Source organism: Pristiophorus japonicus, chromosome 3 (genome assembly GCF_044704955.1).
Source record: "Pristiophorus japonicus isolate sPriJap1 chromosome 3, sPriJap1.hap1, whole genome shotgun sequence".
NCBI lineage: Eukaryota > Metazoa > Chordata > Chondrichthyes > Pristiophoridae > Pristiophorus > Pristiophorus japonicus.
In genome coordinates this window covers 80,627,214-80,649,578 of record NC_091979.1, presented here as the reverse complement: position 1 = coordinate 80,649,578, position 22,365 = coordinate 80,627,214, and the positions used below count along the sequence as shown (strand labels likewise).

Sequence of the window (22,365 nt, the reverse complement as noted above, 5' to 3'; positions counted from 1 at the left end):
TCTCAGTGCTGCTAATAGGAACCTGTGAAATAATTACCTGATTGGCTGAGCAGTCACACATGACTGGATCTTCTGCGTCGGGACCCTCTGTACAGGAGCACGCTTCGCAGCGCAGGAGGAGAAGACCTCCCCATCGGAAATCAGGGCGCCTCCTAGATCACCTGGTAAATTCGTAAAAATATCCAGCGAGGAGGCAATTGCCCGCGGGAAGACCCCCAGAGGAATTTCTGGACCATTGTGTATTGTTCCTTGCTATGCCCATAGAACAGAGAACAATTATCTGGACAAGTATTTTATTTTTCTGCTATGCAATGCTGACTAGAACGCCAGATTCTGAAACTCTATTGGAAAAACAAATGTTCATTTTCTAAATACTTTAAGCTGTAAATATAGTTCACTTCAAACAAAGTATTCAATACATAGATAGCTGCTGTCAACCAAAAACACACAAAGAAAAAACAGAAGGAAAAATAATTTAGACAGAAAGGAAATAGCTTGCTGGGTTCACATGATATTTCCAGTGTTCAATCATATCACTAACTGCATTGGTAGTTACAAGAGTCCACACTTAAACACAAAGCTGGGTAGATTTGTTATCATGCTGGCCATTAGAAACTAGCACACAGACATTAAAAACAAGGAAGTTAAACTTATTTTGCAGCAACTTGGGACAGGCAGGGGGGACTTTCAGATTTTCCAATAACACTAGCTGGCCTCATTGAGCACATAGTGTTCCTACACATGAGGAATGTCTTATCTTTGGTGTAGTCACCTTAGATTAATCTGGCTGGAACAGCAGTAATTGCCACCTCCTCCTGATTTTCCAGTGTAAGATCTGACTATAATAATGTCCAAAAGAAAAGAAGCCCTTAAAGTAATTTTTTTTTTAAATAGGAGTTTGGGGGCAGCCAAGATGCAACACTTAACCAGTATTGATTTTTCCTGGCGCGGGTGCCTAGCACTCACTTATAAAAGAATAAAGCAACCTCATGATGCACAAATAGCAAAAATATCTCCTTCGGGCTGGAGACATCTTCAATTTTAAGTAACCTATGTGGAAAAGAAACTGGTAATGAACCACCCTTCCATCTATTTTAAGACCAAAATATTCTCCATATTATTCACAGTATTTTAACTGAGCCTTTGAAAACATTGGGAGGACTTTCAAAAGTTTTCAAAGCACACAACACTTTCATGTAACTGCTGCAAGAATTATCTTCCATTTATTTCTAACAATTCATATTTAAAAATAATAAGCGTTTTATACACTCAGAATTGAGCTGGACAGTGTGGAGTTTACACTCCAACAGATCTGCCGCAATGCTAGCTTTTCAATGCATTCTAACATTTTGAACATAAATATTCTTATTCAGAATCTTACATAAAAAGTTTTAGACTACCCAGTAGATTGAACTTTTTAATGTTGGGACCAGTGAAGAGGGTGGGGGGGGGCAGCGGTTACGGCACGGACACGTATTTCCCCTTTCATTCTTCCAATACAGGTATATATCTATTATTGTCTCATCATGGAGTAGCATTGAGGGCAGATCTACAGCAGTTCATGGCCTGTACTGTCCAACAGTCCTTGCTGAAGCAGGGATACTAGAAGCAAATTTTCCTAGAATTTTTGGCTCATTTATTTTCTTATTGCTTCTCGGCTAGGATAGTCACCCCTTGAAAATCATGCAGATCTATTTAAAGCCCGTGTGATCCATGTCATTATTGATGGCCAAGTGCACCACCACTTCCAGCTCCTTTGTGAAGGTGGTGCAGAAAGTTAGGAAATGGAAATTATAGTTTAGTAACTTAATTATCAGTTGTAAGTAAAATCTACAAAATGACTTTGGGGGAAACTAGTCTTTGGTAGTGTATAACTATTTAAATAGTCGTTACCATGGGAAATCATGGTTATCTAATCTACAGGTGTTTCCCCAAAATGTTGCCGACACAGGGGACTAGGGTAATGTAGTTGATATATGCTTGACAAAGTTCACATTAATAAGATAAATCAATAAAACAAGATATAGATAGATAATTGGATTTTGTTTTTAAATGTAGGGCTGTGAATGAGAACTTCTCAAGCTGGAAAGAAGTTAAGAGTGAGGCAGCCCTGGGGGTAGTATTCGGACCATTGTTGTTTTTCAAAAAAAATGAATGGCTAAGGGGATCAGGGGGTATGGAGAGAAGGCGAGAGTGGGGTACTGAAGTTGCATGATCAGCCATGATCATATTGAATGGCGGTGCAGGTTGGAAGGGCCGAATGGCCTGCTCCTGCACCTATGTTTTGGTTTCTATGATAACAGGACCAATACCACTATCTGCAAAGTGCTGAGCTGCAGTGAGAAAGTTCACTCAAAATGATTTTGTAGATTTTATTTATGATTTAATAATTATCCGACTAAACTTTAATGTCCACTTTATTTCTGTCTTTATGTTCTCTATCGGCTACTTAGCAGAGGAACAGAATAAAAATCAAAAGAGATTACTTTGTTGCTACAAAAGGCATTGATAAGCCTCCATTTCTATTTAGTTCTGGTCACCTAATAATTGGAAAGATTGTATTGGCCTTGAAGAAATAGAGCCAAGGTGATTACAAGCATCCGTAAGTTATAAGTAAGCATTAATAAAGTTTCCTGGCTCTGCCTGGAAGATTACCCAATTGAAATTTTTAAAATTATAAAGGGGCTAGCAAAATTGATCCAGGCAAAGAGTTCAAGTATCATGGGACACAAGTTTAAAAAAAAGAAAAGGAAGGATTAAGCAGGGATGTCATGCAGAACTTTTTTTTCCCATAATGTGTAAAATATTCATGGCGTAAAGAATTTGTAGAATAAATTTAAATGGGTTCAGGAGATAACTCAAGAAGGAATTGAGAGATATGATGAGAATGAGTACTGTAAATGAGGATGAAATCAATCAAAATCCAAGGCCTGCTTGGCCTAATAACCTTTTCCTCTTCCAAAAAAATATTTTTTTTGAGAACATGTTGGGAACGGAGTTGCCAGCTGTATTAAAAAATTAAATACATTAAAGGCTGAGAAATACAACAAGTGCATATTGTCATTTTACAATATGGATTACTCAGAACCAAGTGAAGTAGAGCAGTTATAAATTGTATTTGCAGAGATACAACTGCTCAGCCTCTCAGTGGAAGTGAAGCAGCAATTTCAGTGGTTTACAATGAGAGAGTACGAAGAAATACTGACTGTTCTGAAAGTACTTGCAAAAGAAATCTAATCAGAATCCAATATGGAACACAGCATAAATCACTTCCCAACGGACTGCCAAAGGGCATGTTGTGCTCGGGGTGGAATGTTTCAACCAAAAGAGAAACACTCTATTCACGCTCCCCGTGGTATAAGAAGTTGTCAGTTAAGCTCTTTTTTAGCTGATGGAAGAACTATTGTGGGCAAAAGAAGGAGTGGGGAAAAAAAGGGAATGCCATATGAACCACACACCAGATATACACAAAGGCATCCAGAAAAGGGTCAGAAATCAGCATGAATAAGGTCCTAATCCTGCTCGGTCTCAACACTCCAATTCATCCGAACAATTTTACAGCACAAGGCCGGAGATGTTAACAGTGTCCAGTTCTTCCAGAAATTCATCAGTTAGTGTTTCTTAGAGCTGTGCAACATTATCATTTGGTCAGACCAAAATTACTGTAACTGTTTATAAGTTATTAACAAACTAGAAACATGAACCACAAAAATACACAGTGTATATTGTCCATTTGTAAGCAAACTTTTCTTGTGCTGTCGCAAATAAGCCCATTCAGTACAGCTGACGATATCAGTTCCGTCACTTGTCCATCACAGTGTGATCTATGGAAGCTGCTGTGAATAGTTTGCTGCTTACCGCTTCTCCTTCACATTCTGCTGGTCCTTTACCATAAATGTTCAGAATACAGCTTTTTTTTGCAATAATTCCTCTTGTTATTTTTGTTTCATATGTTCCATTTGATACAAAAATAAATCTCTATTATAATTTGCTTAAAAATAGTCCCGTCTTCTTGCTTCCTCACTGCTGAAAGATGGATTGTATTGTCCTGTGTAGATGCAAGAGTAGCGTGATCCTGGCAGGCCGCTGTAAGGATGCAAGCCAGTCCTTTCCATTTCTGAGCCCCTCAAGCCAGACTGGAAAAGAAAAAATAGCAATAAGCGCTTCAAGGAGGGCATTTACATTGAATGATAGGCTGTGATTTCCCCTAACTGGGCGGGTCGGTGGCGGGAGGGGTCGGTGGCAGGCCACGAGCCCATTGCAGTCGGCATCCCGCTGCATGCCGTACTGGGGCATGTTAAGCTCACCCAACACGTAACTCAGCCCAAGCAAAAGGTGAGGGTCTGGTGACATCAGAGCTGATACGTTTGGTGCCAGTATATTTAAAGGCGCAATGGCCTCCTTTGAGTTGACTTCTCAATTACGATTGTTCAACCTACTGTGAGTGCTTGTTTGGCTCTAACATGAGTTCACTGAGGCGGAGGGTTGCAATGATTCCCTTCATGTGCTTGTGGAGGGAGTCCAAGCACGCAAAAGACCTCCCCAGGAGACCAAGGCAGCCTGGTTGCAGATAGCAGAGGAAGTCACAAGCAGGTCTGTGGTCAGGAGGACCAGGGTGCAGTGCCGCAGGCATTTGAATGATCTAAAAGATCAGGAAAAGTGAGTATAAAGCCACACTTTACTTCATGTTGTTGTGCCTCTCATCACATCCCCATCACTCTGCCTTTCCTAACCTACTCCTGCACATCCTTACGGACACCAACATCCTTGCAACTTCACCCATCCCTCTCTCTCTCTGTCTACATTATCACATCCCCATCTTACTAATAACCCCTCACCCTCACCCTTATTCTAATGCAATCATACCAACTAACAACGCACAAGGAGGCCACTTGGTATTGTCACCCCAATCCATCATAGTCTCCCTCTAAAGATCTAACCCATCCATTCCTTACATTCAAAGAAAAACTTGTATTTATATAGCACCTTTCACAACCACCGGACATCTCAAAGCGCTTTACAGCCAATGAAGTACTTTTGGAGTGTAGTCACTGTTGTAATGTGGGAAACGCGGTGGCCGATTTACACACAAGCAAGCTCCCACAAACAGCAATGTGATAATGACCAGATAATCTGTCTTTTTGTTATGTTGATTGAGGGATAAATATTGGCCAGGATGCCAGGGATAACTCCCCTGCTCTTCGTCGAAATAGTGCCATGATCTTTTACATCCACCTGAGAGAGCAGACAGGGCCTCACTTTAACATCTCATCCAAAATGTTATGTTCAAAATAACTCCACGAGACTGTGTTGTAAGCTCAAACTATTGTGACCTTGGTCTCTTTAATATAACTCCAAAGTGAGGCAGCAACATGGTGGCCTGCCTTTTATACCTGTTTGCACCAGGGTACACAGGTGACCCATCGGTCTCCCACAGATATGCCCTGTAGTGGCAGGTCTTACACACAGACGAGGCTCACATACATAACATCACTTTCCCCCCAAAGTCTTGAGTACAAATTATTTACAGGTTGAGGCGGTCTGGCGGTCTGCGTTCCCTGGTCGATCGCCTGAATTGACATCCTGGCATGGGTGAATTGGTTGGATCATCGCTGCACAGCAGCTCGGCTGGTCTGGTCAGACTGTCGGGCAAGGTGGGTTCATTCTCATGGTTGATAGCGAGGTCACTTGCTGGTTGGGTGTGTGTTGGTGGATCATAGATGGTGGGGTCTTCCTCAAACTGTTCTTGGTAATCCATGAATCGCAGTTTGGTCTGATCCAGGTGCTTTCTGCATGTTTTCCCATTCAACAATTTCAAACTAACACTCTATTCCCCTCCTTGGCTAAGACAGTGCCAGCAATTCATTTGGGATCGTGACCGTAATTTAGAACAAACACCGGGTCATTGACTTCAATGTTACGCGAGGCCGCCGCATGATCATGATACACGTTATGCCTGTGCCGCCGGGTTTCTACGTGATCATTGAGGTCCGGGTGGATTAAGGAGAGCCTGGTTTTGAGTGCTCGCTTCATTAACAATTCTGCAGGGGGAACCCCGGTGAGCGAGTGGGGGCATGTCCAGTAGCTGAGCAGGACCCTAGATAACCAGGTCTGCAAGGAGCTGGCTGTTACGCGTCTCAAGCTTTGCTTGATGGTTTGGACTGCCCTTTCTGCTTGGCCGTTGGATGCGGGCTTAAATGGGGCAGACCTGACATGCTTGATACCATTGTGAGTCATGAACTCGTTGAATTCCGAGCTGGTGAAACATGGTCCATTGTCACTGACAAGGTCGTCGGGCAAACCATGGGTGGCGAACATGGCCCTGAGGCTTTCAATGGTGGCAGTGGACGTACATGATGACCTTATTATACATTCAATACATTTTGAGTAAGCGTCCACTGCTACTAGAAACATCTTCCCCAGAAAGGGGCCAGCGAAATCTACGTGGACCCTGGACCATTTTTGGAGGGCCATGACCACAGACTCAGTGGGGCCTCCCTGGGTGCGTTGCTCAGCTGTGAGCAAATGTCGCATTGGTGTACGCATGACTCTAATTCGGAATCAATGCCGGGCCACCAGACTTGCAACCTGGCTTTAGCATTCATGATGACTATGCCTGGGTGGGTACTATGTAGGTCACGTATAAACGTTTCCCTGCCCTTTTTGGGCAAATTCACGTGATTCCCCCATAGGCGACAATCCGACTGGATTGACAGTTCGGCCTTGCGTCGGTGAAAAGGCTTAATTTCCTCTTGCATTTCCCCAGGAACCCCCGACCAGCTCCCATTGAGGATGCATCTTTTTACTAGTGATAACAGGGGGTCTTGGCTGGTGCAGGTCCTGATCTGGCGAACCGTGACGAGTGACCCCTTGCTCTCGAAAGCATCCATTACCAGAAGCAAGTCTGCAGGTTGCGCCATTTCCACCCCGGTGGTGGGCAATGGCAACCGACTGAGGGCATCAGCGCAGTTCTCTGTGCCCGGTCTGTGGCGGATTACATAGCCATATGCAGACAATGTTAGTGCCCATCTTTGGATGCAGGACGAAGCATTGCTGTTGATACCTTTACTTTCTGAGAGAAGTGAAATAAGCGGTTTGTGGTCGGTTTTGAGCTCGAACCGGAGACCAAATAGATATTGGTGCATTTTCTTAACCCCGTATACACAAGCCAACGCTTCTTTCTCAACCATACTGTAGGCTCTTTCAGCCTTGGATAAACTTCTGGATGCATATGCAACCGGTAGCAGTTTGCCTGACAAATGTGCTCGCTGTAACACACCGACCCCGTATGACGACGCATCACATGCTAGTACTGAACGTTTACATGGGTCATATAATAAAAGTAATTTGTTAGAGCATAGCAGGTTTCTGGCCTTATTAAAGGCTGTCTCTTGAGATTTACCCCAAACCCAGTAGTCACCCTTCCGTAGCAACAAATGCAAGGGTTCCAGCAAAGTGCTCAACCCCGGTAGAAAGTTACCAAAGTAGTTGAGGAGTCCCAGGAACGAACGCAGCTCCGTCACACTCTGTGGTCTGGGTGCATTCTTGATGGCTTCCGTCTTGGAGTCTGTGGGTCTAATGCCATCCGCCGCAATCTTTCTCCCCAGAAATTTGACCTCTGGCACCAGGAAAACACACTTGGAGTGTTTCAGCCTGAGTCCCACTCTGTCCAGTCGTTTTAAAACCTCTTCCAAGTTGTGCAAGCGTTCGGTGGTGTTGCGACCAGTGATCAAGATGTCATCCTGGAACACCATTGTACATGGAACCGATTTCAGCAGACTCTCCTTGTTCCTCTGGAAGATGGTCGCCACCGAGCGAATCCCAAAGGGGCATCTGTGGTACACGAACAGTCCTTTGTGCGTGTTGATGCATGTCAACTTCTTTGATGGTTCAGCCTGCGCCTGTGTCATGTACGCGAAGGTTAGGTCTAGCTTGGTGAATGACTTCCCCCTGTTAGCGTTGCAAATAAGTCCTCCGCTTTGGGTAGCAGATACTGGTCCTCTCGCGAGACTCGGTTGATCGTCACCTTGTAGTCCCTGCAGATTCTGACTGTCCCATCGCTCTTTAGTACTGGCATGATTGGACTGGCCCACTCCTTGAATTCGACTGGCGATATGATTACTTCTCGTTGAAGTCTATCCAGCTCGATTTCGACTTTCTCTCGCATCATATATGGGACTGCTCAGGCCTTATGATGAACGGGCTGTGCCGAAGGAACAAGGTGGATCTGCACTTAGTTTAACCAGTGGCAGCAAATTTTTAAGGCAGCCATATACCAATGACCCACATACGGTGAGGAGAATTGTCCTGCGCTTGATCTGTTTCAGCCGTGTCCAATTCGTTGGCCACAAAGTACTGGTCAAGGCGCTCAACGAAGGCTTCCCAATCATCACTCTCAACAAATCTCAAGAATACCGGCAGCCGTTTCCGCGTGAAAGTTCGTGATCTGTAACTCGTCGCCAGTTGTTATGTTCAAAATAACTCCATGAGACTGTGTTCAAACCATTGTGACCTTGGTCTCTTTAATATAACTCCAAAGTGAGGGAGCAACGTGGTGGCCTGCCTTTTATACCTGCTTGCACCAGGGTACACAGGTGACCCATAGGTCTCCCACAGAACATAAGAACATAAGAATTAGGAACAGGAGTAGGCCATCTAGCCCCTCGAGCCTGCTCCGCCATTTAACAAGATCATGGTTGATCTGGCCGTGGACTCAGCTCCACTTACCCGCCCCTCCCCGTAACCCTTAATTCCCTTATTGGTTAAAAATCTATCTATCTGTGACTTGAATACATTCAATGAGCTAGCCTCAACTGCTTCCTTGGGCAGAGAATTCCACAGATTCACAATCCTCTGGGAGAAGAAATTCCTTCTCAACTCGGTTTTTAAATTGGCTCCCCCGTATTTTGAGGCTGTGCCCCCTAGTTCTAGTCTCCCCGACCAGTGGAAACAACCTCTCCGCCTCTATCTTGTCTATCCCTTTCATTATTTTAAATGTTTCTATAAGATCACCCCTCATCCTTCTGAACTCCAATGAGTAAAGACCCAGTCTACTCAATCTATCATAAGGTAACCCCCTCACCTCCGGAATCAGCCGAGTGAATCGTCTCTGTACCCCCTCCAAAGCTAGTATATCCTTCCTTAAGTAAGGTGACCAAAACTGCACGCAGTACTCCAGGTGCGGCCTCACCAATACCCTATACAGTTGCAGAAGGACCTCCCTGCTTTTGGACTCCATCCCTCTCGCAATGAAGGCCAACATTCCATTCGCCATCCTGATTACCTGCAAACTAACTTTTTGAGATTCATGCACAAGAACCCCCAGGTCCCTCTGCACCGCTGCATGTTGTAATTTCTCCCCATTCAAATAATATTCCCTTTTACTGTTTTTTTCCCCCCAAGGTGGATGACCTCACACTTTCCGACATTGTATTCCATCTGCCAAATCTTAGCCCATTCGCTTAACCTATCTAAATCTCTTTGCAGCCTTTCTGTGTCCTCTACACAACCCGCTTTCCCACTAATCTTTGTGACATCTGCAAATTTTGTTACACTACACTCTGTCCCCTCTTCCAGGTCATCTATGTATATTGTAAACAGTTGTGGTCCCAGCACCGATCCTTGTGGCACACCACTAACCACTGATTTCCAACCCGAAAAGGACCCATTTATCCCGACTCTCTGCTTTCTGTTCGCCAGCCAATTCTCCATCCATGCTAATACATTTCCTCTGACTCCGCGTGCCCTCTAGTGGCAAGTCTTACACACAGGTGAGGTTCACATACATAACACAAAAGACGGCACCTCCGACAGTGCAGTGCTCCCTCAGTACTGCACTGGAGTGTCAGCCTAGATTTATGTGCTCAAGTCCCTGGAGTGGGACTTGAACCCACAAGCCTTCTGACTCCAAGGCGAGAGTGCTTCCCACTGAGCCACAGCTGACACTATAAAGTGGGACTAAGTAGATAAGTCTCTCAGAAAGCTGGCAAAGACTGATTAGCCTCCTTCTATAGCCCCTTTCACAACTTCAGGATGTCCTAAAGAGGTTTACAGCCAATGAATAACTTTTTTGAAGTGCAGTCACAGTTGTAATGTAGGGAAATGCAGCAGCCAATTGGCGCAAAGCAAGCTCCCACAAACAACAATGTGATAATGACCAGATAATCTGTTATAGAGATGTTGATTGAGGGACAAATATTGACCTGGACACCGGGGATAACTGCCCCGCTCTTCTTCGAAATAGTGCCATGGAATCTTTTACATCCACTTGAGAAAGCAGACGGGGTCTTGATTTAACGTCTCATCCTAAAGCCAACATCTCTGACAGTGCAGCAATCCCTCAGTACTGCACTGGAGTGTCAGCCTAGATTTATGTGCTCAAGTCCCTGGAGTGAGACTTGAACCCACAACCTTCTGACTCAGAGGCGAGAGTGCTACCAATTGAGCCACAGCTGACACTGCTTTTCACTTTCATTCCATCACTCTCACTCAACCTTCTCTTCTTTCCCTCCTTGTGGGAAAAGAGAGCCCACAATAAGAGGGAGAGGCAGAGAACAAGAGGAAGCCCTCAATCCCTAGCAATCCTCACGAGTGCGGAGAAGGCTGCACTGGAGATCACGGGAGCGGTCGATCAGCTGAAAGAGGGGGATGGAAAGAAGGGCTCATCAGAACAACCTGGTGACAAAATCAGTTTCCATACAGCTACATGGCATTCATCGGTCACTCATATGGCGGCTGATGTCAAGAATGCATCATAGATAGAAACATAGAAAATAGGTGCAGGAGTAGGCCATTCAGCCCTTCTAGCCTGCACCGCCATTCAATGAGTTCATGGCTGAACATTCAACTTCAGTACCCCATTCCTGCTTTCTCGCCATACCCCTTGATCCCCCTAGTAGTAAGGACCTCATCTAACTCCGTTTTGAATATATTTAGTGAATTGGCCTCAACAACTTTCTGTGGTAGAGAATTCCACAGGTTCACCACTCTCTGGGTGAAGAAGTTCCTCCGCATCTCGGTCCTAAATGGCTTACCCCTTATCCTTAGACTGTGACCTCTGGTTCTGGACTTCCCCAACATTGGGAACATTCTTCCTGCATCTAACCTGTGCATAATAATATCTGTAGCAATCTACATATGATATATTTAACTGATCTTTTTACTCTCCGATAGGTCCATCAAGAGCCTCCCCCACACTGTTCAGGAGGAAGAGCGAGAGCACTCTTCAAAAAGCCTCCAGCCTCTAAGGGTGTAGCTTCATCTGAGACAAGGTAAGCCAGCACCAGTGCTGATGCGCACACCTCGGTGGGGCCAATTGTGACATAGAGTGGTGTTGTCACCTAATATCTCACACAGCACAGATGAGCAAGAGAAGATGGTGGAGACTCCTCATCAGAGAGCGCAGGAGTCTCCTAGCTCTGCTCAACTGCATGCGATCCTGAAGCTGCAGGAACATGTGCAGGAGGCTTTGACAGGTTTTGTGAGTGCTCAGAGAATTGAGGAATCCTTCTCCAACATGAGCACCACCGTGGCGCAGGCAATCGTGGCTGTAGGCTCCTCCATGGGTAGGATGGCCACCTGCATAGAGGACCCAATGCGCCAGTCACACAAGCACATGGTCTCTATGGAGGATAGATGGCTATCTATAGGAGGATACAAATCAGAGGCTCATAAACATCCTTTCTCCGAGGGATGTTAGTACAGACATGGGTCCTCATGGCCCCAATGATCTGCAGCAAGGTGCTCTCCAGCTACTTGCTGACAGAGAGTGCGGGTGGCCCATGAGAGGGATGATGGTGGGAGGGGTCATAGAAGTGGAGGCTCCTCTTCAAGTGCTCACACTTCACAACCCCCCTGCCAACCCCTCGGTCAGAGCCCCAGATGTCTCCACGCACAGCGATGGCCGAGTCTGCTCCTGTACAGTTGCAAGAGGAGTGGACTTTGGCGGGCTCCTCACAGACTCCAAAACCCAGAGGACAACCACCAAAGGTGTCTAAGAAGGCGCAGCAGGGAAGTGAGCAGGCTGCCTCTACCTCTGCTGAAGTCACAGGGGTAGCACCACATAGAGGCACTCGATAAGAAAGATCCCACACAAGTTAGAGCCACAAGGGTAGTCACTTGGTGTTTTCTTAAATGTTATTGTGAAGTTTACGTTCAATTTATCTCTTGTATTAAATCATTTATTTTGAAATCTTTGTGTGACAAATTTGTGTGCACAACTGGAAGTGGCAGAGTGAATGGTCAGGGCTACCTTAAGCTCCAGCAATGGTGATGACTGTGAAAAGAATGGATTGGTCATTATAGGGATGCTTTATGGTGTTGCTGTGGGGTGTTGCCAACCTGGCTACGCATGTGCCAGTCACTTGGCTGTGCTGCGAAAAGTTAAGTAAATCTGGCCATGATGAGGCCATCTCTGGCCTCAAAGGCAGCAATGTGCCCATGTACTGGTGGAATCTGGACCGCCGGATCCTCCAGGTCTTCCTCCTCCTCTTCCACCTTATGCTCCTCCTCCTCCGAAGAAGAAACTGTGTGCTCTGGACCTTGTTCCTCATGCAGCACTAATCCTTGCTGCTATGATGTGAAGGACACAGCAGTCCAAGACGATTCTGGAGATCCTGGCTGTTGCATACTGAAGGGCTCCTCCAGATCTGTCCAGGCATCTGAAGCACATTTTGAGCAACCCTATTGTCTGCTCTATGACTCATCTCATGGAGATGTGGCTTTGATTACAATGTTCCTCAGCCTCATTTCTTGGCCTCCTCAAAGGTCTCATGAGCTACGACTTCAGTGGATAGCCCTTATCTCCAAGCAGCCAGCTGGAAAGTCTGTTTGGAGGTGCGAAGAGCTGAGGGAGAGCGGACTGGCGCAGGACGAGAGTCATGGCAGCTGCCAGGGAACTTAGTGCACCCATGCATGATGATCTTCCTATGGTTGCAAACGAGCTGCAAATTGAGGGAATGGATGCCCTTGCAGTTGACAAAGACTGGTGGGATATGATGGGGTTGCCCTGATGGCCATGTGTGCACCCATAGGAAGAATGGCAAAGCCAAGCACATGCTCAGTAACACTGGCTTCATCAATGGAAAAGTTTATGGCCCGTAATTTGCAATCCCTATGGGTGCGTATGAGGTGCATATGCACCTCTAAGGGTCCCGCAAGTTCTGGGTTTTCGTGCATGTGTGAAACCTGGAACTTGCGATCTGTTCAACCCATCCCTGGGAAAAGGGCAACTTCTACCTAGCGAATGCCCGTGAAATTCTTACGCCTAGTTAAGGCTTGCTTTTACCAGCCTAAGAGTTTAAAAAAAACATTAAAATTAAATTTTATCGATCATTTATACGTTAAAAATCTTGTTCAATAAGGTAACTTTATTTTTAGTCCTGTTAAAACGTGTAAATATATTTTACAAAAATTGAAATTTTTGTTTTAAATATTTAATTAAATGCCATTTTAAATATGTAATTTTTTTTATTTATTTGAAGTGCAGATGTATTTTTGGGGATATTCCCAATCATGTTTATGGGATTTCCGTACATACGAAATTCCCATTAGCATGAATGGGATTCCCTTCTTTCATTCATTGGGCTGGCCCACATGATTCCAGGGGTGCTTGCGAACCGCGTGCGCCCCTGGGATACGTGGCCCTCTACCCACAGGTACTCAGAGAGGCCCAGGACCGTGAATTTCCATTCCGCCCAGGTACATGGGCATTTTATTTGCGGAACAGAGGCATTTCCCCGCGGGAAGGCTTCGACCGCAAATTCAGGGACGATATAATTGGCAGATTTGTAAAAGAGGGCATCAGCGACCTTGTCTGATGCATCTGTGGGTGGCCGACTTCAAAATGCTGCAAGTATCTGCTGCAGATCCCTGGAAGGAGCCTGAGAGAAAGAAGATTTGGATTATGTTCTCTGGATCAATAATCTAGGTCTCTGGATTACGAAGGTCATCGACCTGAAACGTTAACTCTGTTTCGCTCCACAGATGCTGCCTGACCCGTTGAGATTTCCAGCATTTTCTGTTTTTATCTCTGGATTACTAGTCCAGTAACATAACTATTACACTGCTGTACCCTTAGTATAACACTAGTCCTTGCATTTAAACAGCACCTTATCATGTTAAAATATCCCAATGTGTTTCATACAATGAATCACCTTTGAAGTGCAATAACTGTTGCTATGTAGGCAAATGCAGCTGCCAATTTGCTATAGCAACGTCCCATAAAAAGCAATAAAATGAATGACGGGTAATCTATTTTTTATGTTGTTGGTTAAGGGAATAATGTTGGTCAGAACAGCAGGAGAACTCATTGCTCTTCAAATAATGCCACTGCAATTTTAAAATCCACCTGAACCATCAGAACAGCTAGAAGGGACATCCATTTAACAATTCATAGCTGACTGACAACTGTGGCCAAAAATCTTCCATAACTGGCACCTTGGCAGAATTTTCTGAGAGCATCAGCAGGATAGACAGTGTTATCACTAACCATTCAACATTAGCAAACACTGCAGCTGCCATGGTTTTAAAGCTCAGTGCGGATTTTATTGCTGGGGACTTTGATCCATGTATACTGATCCTTTGCATATGTTTCGATGAAACTTTCATGTCAGAATGTTTTTTTTTTAAAGTTTCAGTTGAATTTTGACAGAAACCCAAGGAAAGAAAGAAAATATTGAATAACTGAGTTTCAATTGGTTCTCATTTTTCCATCCCTGGTGTAGAACAGTCCGAAGTTCACATTTTGCTTTGATACTTACCGAATAGTACACGTCCGTCATCTGCAGCAGGTTTTTTGTGCTTCCATTCTCCTGCATCTCTATCGTTTCCCGGCCCCACTCTACAGATATCCGGGGATTTTTGGGGTACTCGGCATATGGTGACCTCTGAAAATCCCCACTCTTGAAGATTAGTTTGCTGATATCATTTTTGTCTTTCCTGGAGAGAAAGAAAACTAAAATCAGAAGTTGCAGTAACACCGTGATAGCATTCAAATGGTGCAAGAGTTTTGAAAATAACAGAACTGTAATCGACAGTAGTGTTGCCTTTAGCTATTACAATGGTTTTCCACCACAATGTATTTTCTTAGAACAGAATTTGGAGCCTAAATTTTCAGTTTACTATCACTTTGAACTAACGATATAAACTTTCAGTCCTCAGTTCTGATGAAGAGTAACACCCAAAGCCTTATAAACTTGACATATACTGGCTGATCTACCATGCATTTCCAGCATTTTCTGTTTTTATTTAATATAAGCTTCATGTTTAGCACAAACGACTGGTAGAATCCATTTGTAAAATCTAAAATTATTTTAAATTGTTTAATAATAAAATGACTTAACAGCCATGCTTACAAATCTCACACCTGTATAACAACAACAACAAATTGTATTTATATAGCACCTTTAACGTAGTGAAACATCCCAAGGCGCTTCACAGGAGTATTATGAGATAAATAAGTTTGACACTGAGCTGCATAAGGAGAAATTAGGGCAGGTGACCAAAAGGTTGGTCAAAGAAGTAGGTTTTAAGGAACGTCTTGAAGGAGGAAAGAGAGGTAGAAAGGCGGAGAGGTTTAGGCAGAGCTTGGGGCCCACGCAACAGAAGGCACGGCCAGCAATGGTAAAGCGATTATAATCAGGGATGCTCAAGAGGGTAGAATTAGAGGAGCACAGACATCTCGTGGGGGTTGTGGGGCTGAAGGAAAATACAGAGATAGGGAGGGGCAAGGCCATAGAGGGATTTGAAAAGGATGAGAATTTTGAAATTGAGGCGTTGCTTAACCGGGAGCCAATGTATGTCAGCAAGCACATGGGTGTTGGGTGAGCGGGACTTGGTGCAAGTTAGGACACGGGCAGTTGAGTTTTGGGTCACCTTTAGTTTACGTAGGGTAGAATGTAGGAGGCCAGCCAGGAAGAGTCAAATCAATCAACGTTGTCACTCATTGGGGGTTACGCTGTACTAGGTGATACCAGTTGAAGAAGAGTGAAGAAAACATTACAGTTTTGTGAAACCCATGATACAGTATATGAAGGCTTCATTCATTACTGCTATTAACTATTTTAATCTGTCCCCTGATCTGTAAGGAAGCATTAGTCACTAGCTTAACATATTTGGGGCTTTTTTGGATTTTCGGGCAGTAATCACGGTGGGGCGCTAAAGTTAGAACCTGAAAATAGTTTGCACCTTCAACTGCAAGTTTTGACAAAAATGTAAGTTGGAGCAGCGTTGCCATTAACTCAGGCGTTGCACAACAGGTTTTGTGCACCCGAGCCGAAACTTGCGGTGATAAAGAAGTTTCATTGTTGTTTATGCCTTGCAACATAACATTGTATATTGTATGGTTTTATTTTGGTGGGGGGAGTTTTTGAGAGTTTGTTGCAGTAAAATATAAGAATCATAATTTGCCATTGCTGTCTTGTGCATCATTCCAGCATTCACCGGAGATGTGCCTTTATGGGGGCACATAGCGTTTCCAGTATTAGCTCCATCCCTCAGTTTCCTCCATTTAGGACAGCCGGTCCATACGAGCTGGTGACGTGCGACTTTTGGTCCAGCAGCATCTCCACGCTGCTGGTGTGGCTATCGAATGGGGGAGTCGCTAGGCTACTCTTCGTCCTCCTCCTCCTCCTGAGGTGGGCCTGCAATCCCCACTGGCAATGCCTGAACCCTCATGATGGCCAAGTTGTGCAGCTTGCAGCACACCACAATGAATTTGGAAACCTGTTGAGGGGAATATTGAAGGCTGCCTCCAGGCATCTGTCTGCCTGTAGGAGATGGCATATCTTTGTCAGCACTTCCTTTCAGAAGCACAGCCATCTCACACATTGCTCCTCATAGAGCTGGAGGTATGAGCATTGGGGCCTCTAAACCGTGGGGGTGAGGTCTCCTTCCCAGACGTCATCAGCCTCTCCTCATTCTTAGGCCTCCTCATGGTCAAGAGCCCTTCTTCTAGTTTGACGCTGCCTGGTAATAGCATGGAGCATGATATGCTGGCAAACTAGTAATGCCCCCATTAAATTTTCTCACTGAAATTGCAAGGGCACTGTAATGGTAGCTAAAAGTGAAGTTTGCAAGTCGGAGCTTCATGCAGCGTTATATGCACAACCGTTGCAGTCAATGTGACCTGCGATGTAGGATCCTCATTCCTCCATTTAAAAATGCTGCCAATACCGCATGCCGCACCCTGGGACCGCCTTTTTTTTTTCCAGGCATTTCCTGGGATGGGCGTTAAACGAGGCGTAAGGGCCAAATGTTCCATCTGGGGCGCTAGTGCAGCATTGCACGATGATTGACGTCATGATCTGAGTCAAAACGGACGGTGGGGTGGTAAGTTTTTGCACGGGTGCTAATCAGTAACCGAATCTACCAGCTGGGCACTACATCCTGGACGCTTGGCATCACGCCCAGAAACAGCATTTAACGCCTTACCGGGGTGCTAAACGAGGTGCAAATTAGCCGAAAATCCAGCCCTCATTTTCCCACTAGCTGATTTACAATAGTGTTGCTCACAGATAGTTTGTGACCCAGAATACAGTTTTAATGCTTAACTGTTAAATTGCCTTGTTTGTTAAAGTCCACTACCTGGGTGCTACCTGTGGGCAAGTGGTGTAATTCAGTCCTTGGTCGATTATCTGTTACTGTAAGTTTCTCTAGATTGGCACCTGTTTGACTTCTCATCTTATTTTCGAAAAAAGCTTTCCAGGATATCTCAAAGGCAGAATAATAGGAGGATGCAACTGGGTTTCTCTCTGACTTTGTACACTTTATAGCCGTCCTGTAGTAATTTGTTGGAGTTTTATACAAACAGTGGCCATGTTATGCAAATCCTGCACAGGACAAGGTTAATGAACAATGCTGTGAGGCACTGTACTGAAGTATTTACAATACTATCAGACCCAATTTTCCTTCCTTTGAGCTGATCCCACTAAACCATTTCTACAGTCACTTCTTTTAACATCCTCATATTATATGAGGCAGTGCTACATGAAAACTTTCTGTACCCATCATGGCAATGGCAATAGAAAATACTGCCTGCATTATAAAAAACAGGCATACTTAGGACTATGTTAAAAGCTGTAATACAAATAGAATGTTCCAATGAGTATTTCCTCCTTAAACTGCATAATCTTTGCTCCTATGTTGCAATACGTTATTGGGTTGTATAAAAAGTGTGTTGTGACCTTATTCCAGACTCCATGTAATTATATGCAGATATTGCACCAGCCTTCCTGCACGTATATTGGATTGGATTACAATTGTTATTTGTTTGTCACAGGAAATAATGAGATAGAGCAAAGGTCGAGTCCTTGTACACACCTGCAACATGTGATAGTTAATGCAATGCCCAAGATAAGCAGCAATCCTCCTCCAGCAGCAGCAATCACCACAGTGATGAGCTTGTACGCTAAAAATAAGGGAGAGAAAGTAATTAAAATAAATAAAGCAAGAGAAAATAGCACTTTTGTTTTCCTGTCTCACACACACCCTGATGCACCTAGCTCAAGGGCGGTAACCTCTGCCGTTCCCAAATAGGTTGAATCTTCTTTGATTGTGGTTTAGTGAAACAGAACTTCCTTATTTAGCATAGAGATGATCATCTTGAATTTGGCTTTAGCTACTGAAATCAGTAACGTGGAGTTTTCTCATTTGTGATTTGTCGCTGAAGTTAACGGGCCATAGTTTACAGTCAGCAGTGAAACAATGGCGCTCGCCGCTGGCCCCGAAGAAAGCTGCCCTGAGAGATCTCGCGACCTCTGTGGCGAGAAGTTTTTCGACGTTCAATTGACTTCTGCACTCTGTAGTGGGGATTCCCTAGTGGGATCTGCTGTAATGTCAACAAGCTGTCGAAGCAGTCAATCACATTGCAGAACTCTCAGACAGGAAATGATATGCTACTTTTATACAGACTTTTAAAAAATATGACAGAGTAAAACATAGATTGGGACTCTTGCATGGGGATAAGGTAGAAGCTGAAATATCAAGAACAAACTTTAAAAAAATGTTTACGTTTTTTTTTAAATTGTAACATGACACTCCACAATATAAAAATTAGTTTTTCAGAACCAGCACATTTGTTTCCTTGTCAATATGTTGTTAAAACCCCAGTTACACCTAATCTAACAAGGCCTAACATTTAATGGGGTATTTAGCAGCAACACTGTCACAGAAAAGCCCAAGTTTAAGTCAATTTCAAGGATTTCACTGATTGCTGGCTATGGCGGGGGGGGAGGGGAGGGGAGGCGGGGAGAAGGGGGGTTTCCACAACACAGTCAGTGTCAGAGCAGTAAATGGATGACCACAACTTCAGGAATTCTGTGTTTGGATGCGCATGCGCCAAATCCTGACGTCACGGTCCGTTTCAGAGACGTAATGAGGGCGAATGCTGTTAGTTCGCTGTCATTACCCACCATAAATTCCGGGCAATTATTTGTTTTCACCAACTAAAGTCAAACAAATGAATCTGTTAATCAGTGAGGCGTGAAGCTGTGGTCGCTGGGGCACCTGCCCTTGTGCCATGGCCGGCATCTTTTTAAAAAAAAATCAGCCAACTTTAGAATCGGCCCGACAGTGGCGGCCGCTGGTGAGGCCGAGCCACCAATATGCAGACCGGCACCCCCATCTTGGATGCCAGGCCTCTTGGCCCAGCTGAAACCCTCCCTGGTGACCACGGAAGTGGCTGCAGAGTTCGCAGCGGCCCTCCCCTTTAAATGAGGAGGGACATTGTGACGTGTCAGCATGACACGGCACGTCCGCATCATACTGACGTCATCAGCGCCGTGGTGACGTGCTCAGTGTGGCGCGGAGTGTCGCCCCCTGCTTCTGCCCCGACGGAGGCCATTCCCGCCTCTGATACCGTCTCACAGTTTTTTCTCTTTCTAAGTGCCCAATTCAGCAAGATTTAGCAGCCCATCTCACCGGTCGTTAAATCTTTACTTAATTCAAATTGTACGTCCTGAACGGGGCGCAGGGCAATTTAGCCCCCCAAATGTTTAAGAAGTCACATATAAGGGTAAATTAATTTATATAAAACTCACACCAAATCATATTTAAATTATTCCTTTACATTGCTGAAGACAAATCAATTATGTAGAAACAGTGCCAGAACCCAATAGTGAGGCTTACATTAAGAAAATGCTAACATCACTATTTTCGTGTCAAAACTGTGAATTTGACTCCCTCTTGTGGTCAAACCAGGGAGTTACGACACAATCTGCAGGGGGAGCATCCCAGTGTTAGTGAATTGCATTACTGACACCACCAGAGCGGTGTTCTCTCCAACTAGTGAAACCTTATGGACACCCAGTGGAGACCCCGAAAGCCAAGTAAAATCCTTTATTTGAGGGGGCAAGAGGAGCAGAAGTGATCCTCTGGACCCCACAAGGAAGGTCATGGCCTCCACCACCACTTCCCACCCATGGAACTCTGCTGTAGCCCCCTCGGCATTACCCGATCGGCAGGTAGGCCAGCCGACATTTGCCTGCCAGCTGTGGGCTGGTTACTTCTTTACGCCCATTTCGGGCGATCAGCTGGCCGGCGGGATGTTAATGAGGCCCGGCCGTTATGATTGGCTGGCCCTCCCACGGAGGTTCATGGACAGAAAGTTAGCGTCTTCCCTCAATTTTCTGTCTGGGAGTTAAAATCCACGCAAACTGATTTTTTTTCTCCCGATTACACCTTTCCATATGAGAAATGCGGCAATCCATAAGAAAGTAAATCAGAGGAATACAATTAAAATTACGGGAAAAACTATTAACTCTAGAGCAATCCTTCCATAAATATTCAAGATTAAACCATGTGCGGTCAGTCTGTTCCAGTCAAAGCGAGGGGACCTGCCCACCAGGATTCTCCACCACTGGCCCAGTCAGAGTATGCCGGTTAAGAGGGGGTTGCTGGGCAACCGCCAAAACAGGGTGGCAGGAAATACAGTAGAAGTTCACTACTGGACTAGGACCCAACACCCCCACTGCCAATAAACTTTTGGCTGGGCCTATCCAGAAGGATGCAAGCCGTTTTCTTTGGGATTCTAGACTGAAGCCAGGCCTGAGTCTCTAGATGGGGTACTTCTACCAGCCTGGAGGCTCGTACAACCTCCTGGCCACTCTTAGATCCCAGGTCTGGTCGAAGGAAACTGCCGGACTGGGAGATTCCTCCCATGCTGCTCTGACACAGGTAAAAATTTTTGGCGAGGGTGGGATTTTCCTTTGGATTTTCAGAGTCATGAGTGTTTATACACGGAATGGTTTAGTTGGTTCTCTGGTAGATTTTTTAAATTCTTCTCAGTTCTATCTTGGCCAGAATCAATTGAACATCAGGAAGAGCCATCAGTTGTTCATGATGGTGTGGCACATTTTAGTTATACCACACATGATGCCATCATCTGTATGAAACATTTTTCTATGTCAGGAAGAAAATGTTACAATAGATGACTGCCAGCTTTGTGCAAAATCGGTTCCTCAGCAACACCATTAGAACTGCTCTGCAGTCAATGCATTAGTTCAGATTCTGTTTAAAATTAAAATTTACCCCTGATCTTTACCACAAATTTTAACTAACTTAGCCCTGACTTCCCACATTACAACAGTGACCACACTCCAAAAGTACTTCATTGGCTGTAAAATGCTTTGAGACGTCCGGTGGTTGTGAAAGGCGCTATATAAATGCAAGTCTTTCTCTATGTGTGGCACAAACAGAATGCACGATGAAAAGCAGTGGCAGTCAATCTATATCCCATTTATAGTGTCAACCACAACACTCACCCCTTTGTCTTTGGGAGCATCACATCAGCATTGACAATTCATGAATAAACCATGTCCCATGGCTCCTCAATACACAAGTTTATATATTATGAATGAGCTAGCTAGGGTATATTAAACAGTAATATTTGATTTCATATTACATTGAAGGAAAAATGTAAACTTACGATTTTTGCAGTTGAATCCACCAAATCCAAAGAGACAACTGTTAAATACAACAAAGAGAAATCAGTGTGTTTTTCCACACGTTAACAGATTTTTAAATTTTGTGATCAAGGTGAAGATTATTTTTCATTCTACTTACGGTGTGCAGGTTCCATTCTCTAACTTATAGCCATCGTCGCATGCTGCAGTAAGGTGAAAGTACATACATTACTACATGCTACTAACAAAACAATTCAATTTTTATGTGTTGTAGTTCTGTAAACTTATTTTGTAAAGACTCAAAATTGCATTGTCCCTAGGTTTTTAATATTCTCCCTTTCTCACAAATGCTTGCTGTGGGAAGTACTACAGGGGTTTGAGAAAACAGGTGGGGCAGCAGATGTTATGATCCACTATTCATTTTAATCCCTTTGGCAATTGCAGCAAGATCAATTAGAAGCTGATT

General features: G+C 44.5%; 1 protein-coding gene across 1 annotated transcript in view; it reads right to left on the bottom strand.

Annotated features, from left to right (window-relative positions):
• Positions 1-292: 292 nt before the first annotated feature.
• heg1 (heart development protein with EGF-like domains 1) overlaps positions 293-22,365 on the bottom strand; it is a 142,506-nt gene continuing 120,433 nt past the window's right edge. Inside the window, 5 exon segments of the mRNA XM_070875499.1 lie at positions 293-4,136; positions 14,760-14,937; positions 18,319-18,406; positions 21,923-21,960; positions 22,060-22,102. Coding sequence (XP_070731600.1) covers positions 3,993-4,136; positions 14,760-14,937; positions 18,319-18,406; positions 21,923-21,960; positions 22,060-22,102 — 491 coding nt within the window. The 3' untranslated portion in view covers positions 293-3,992.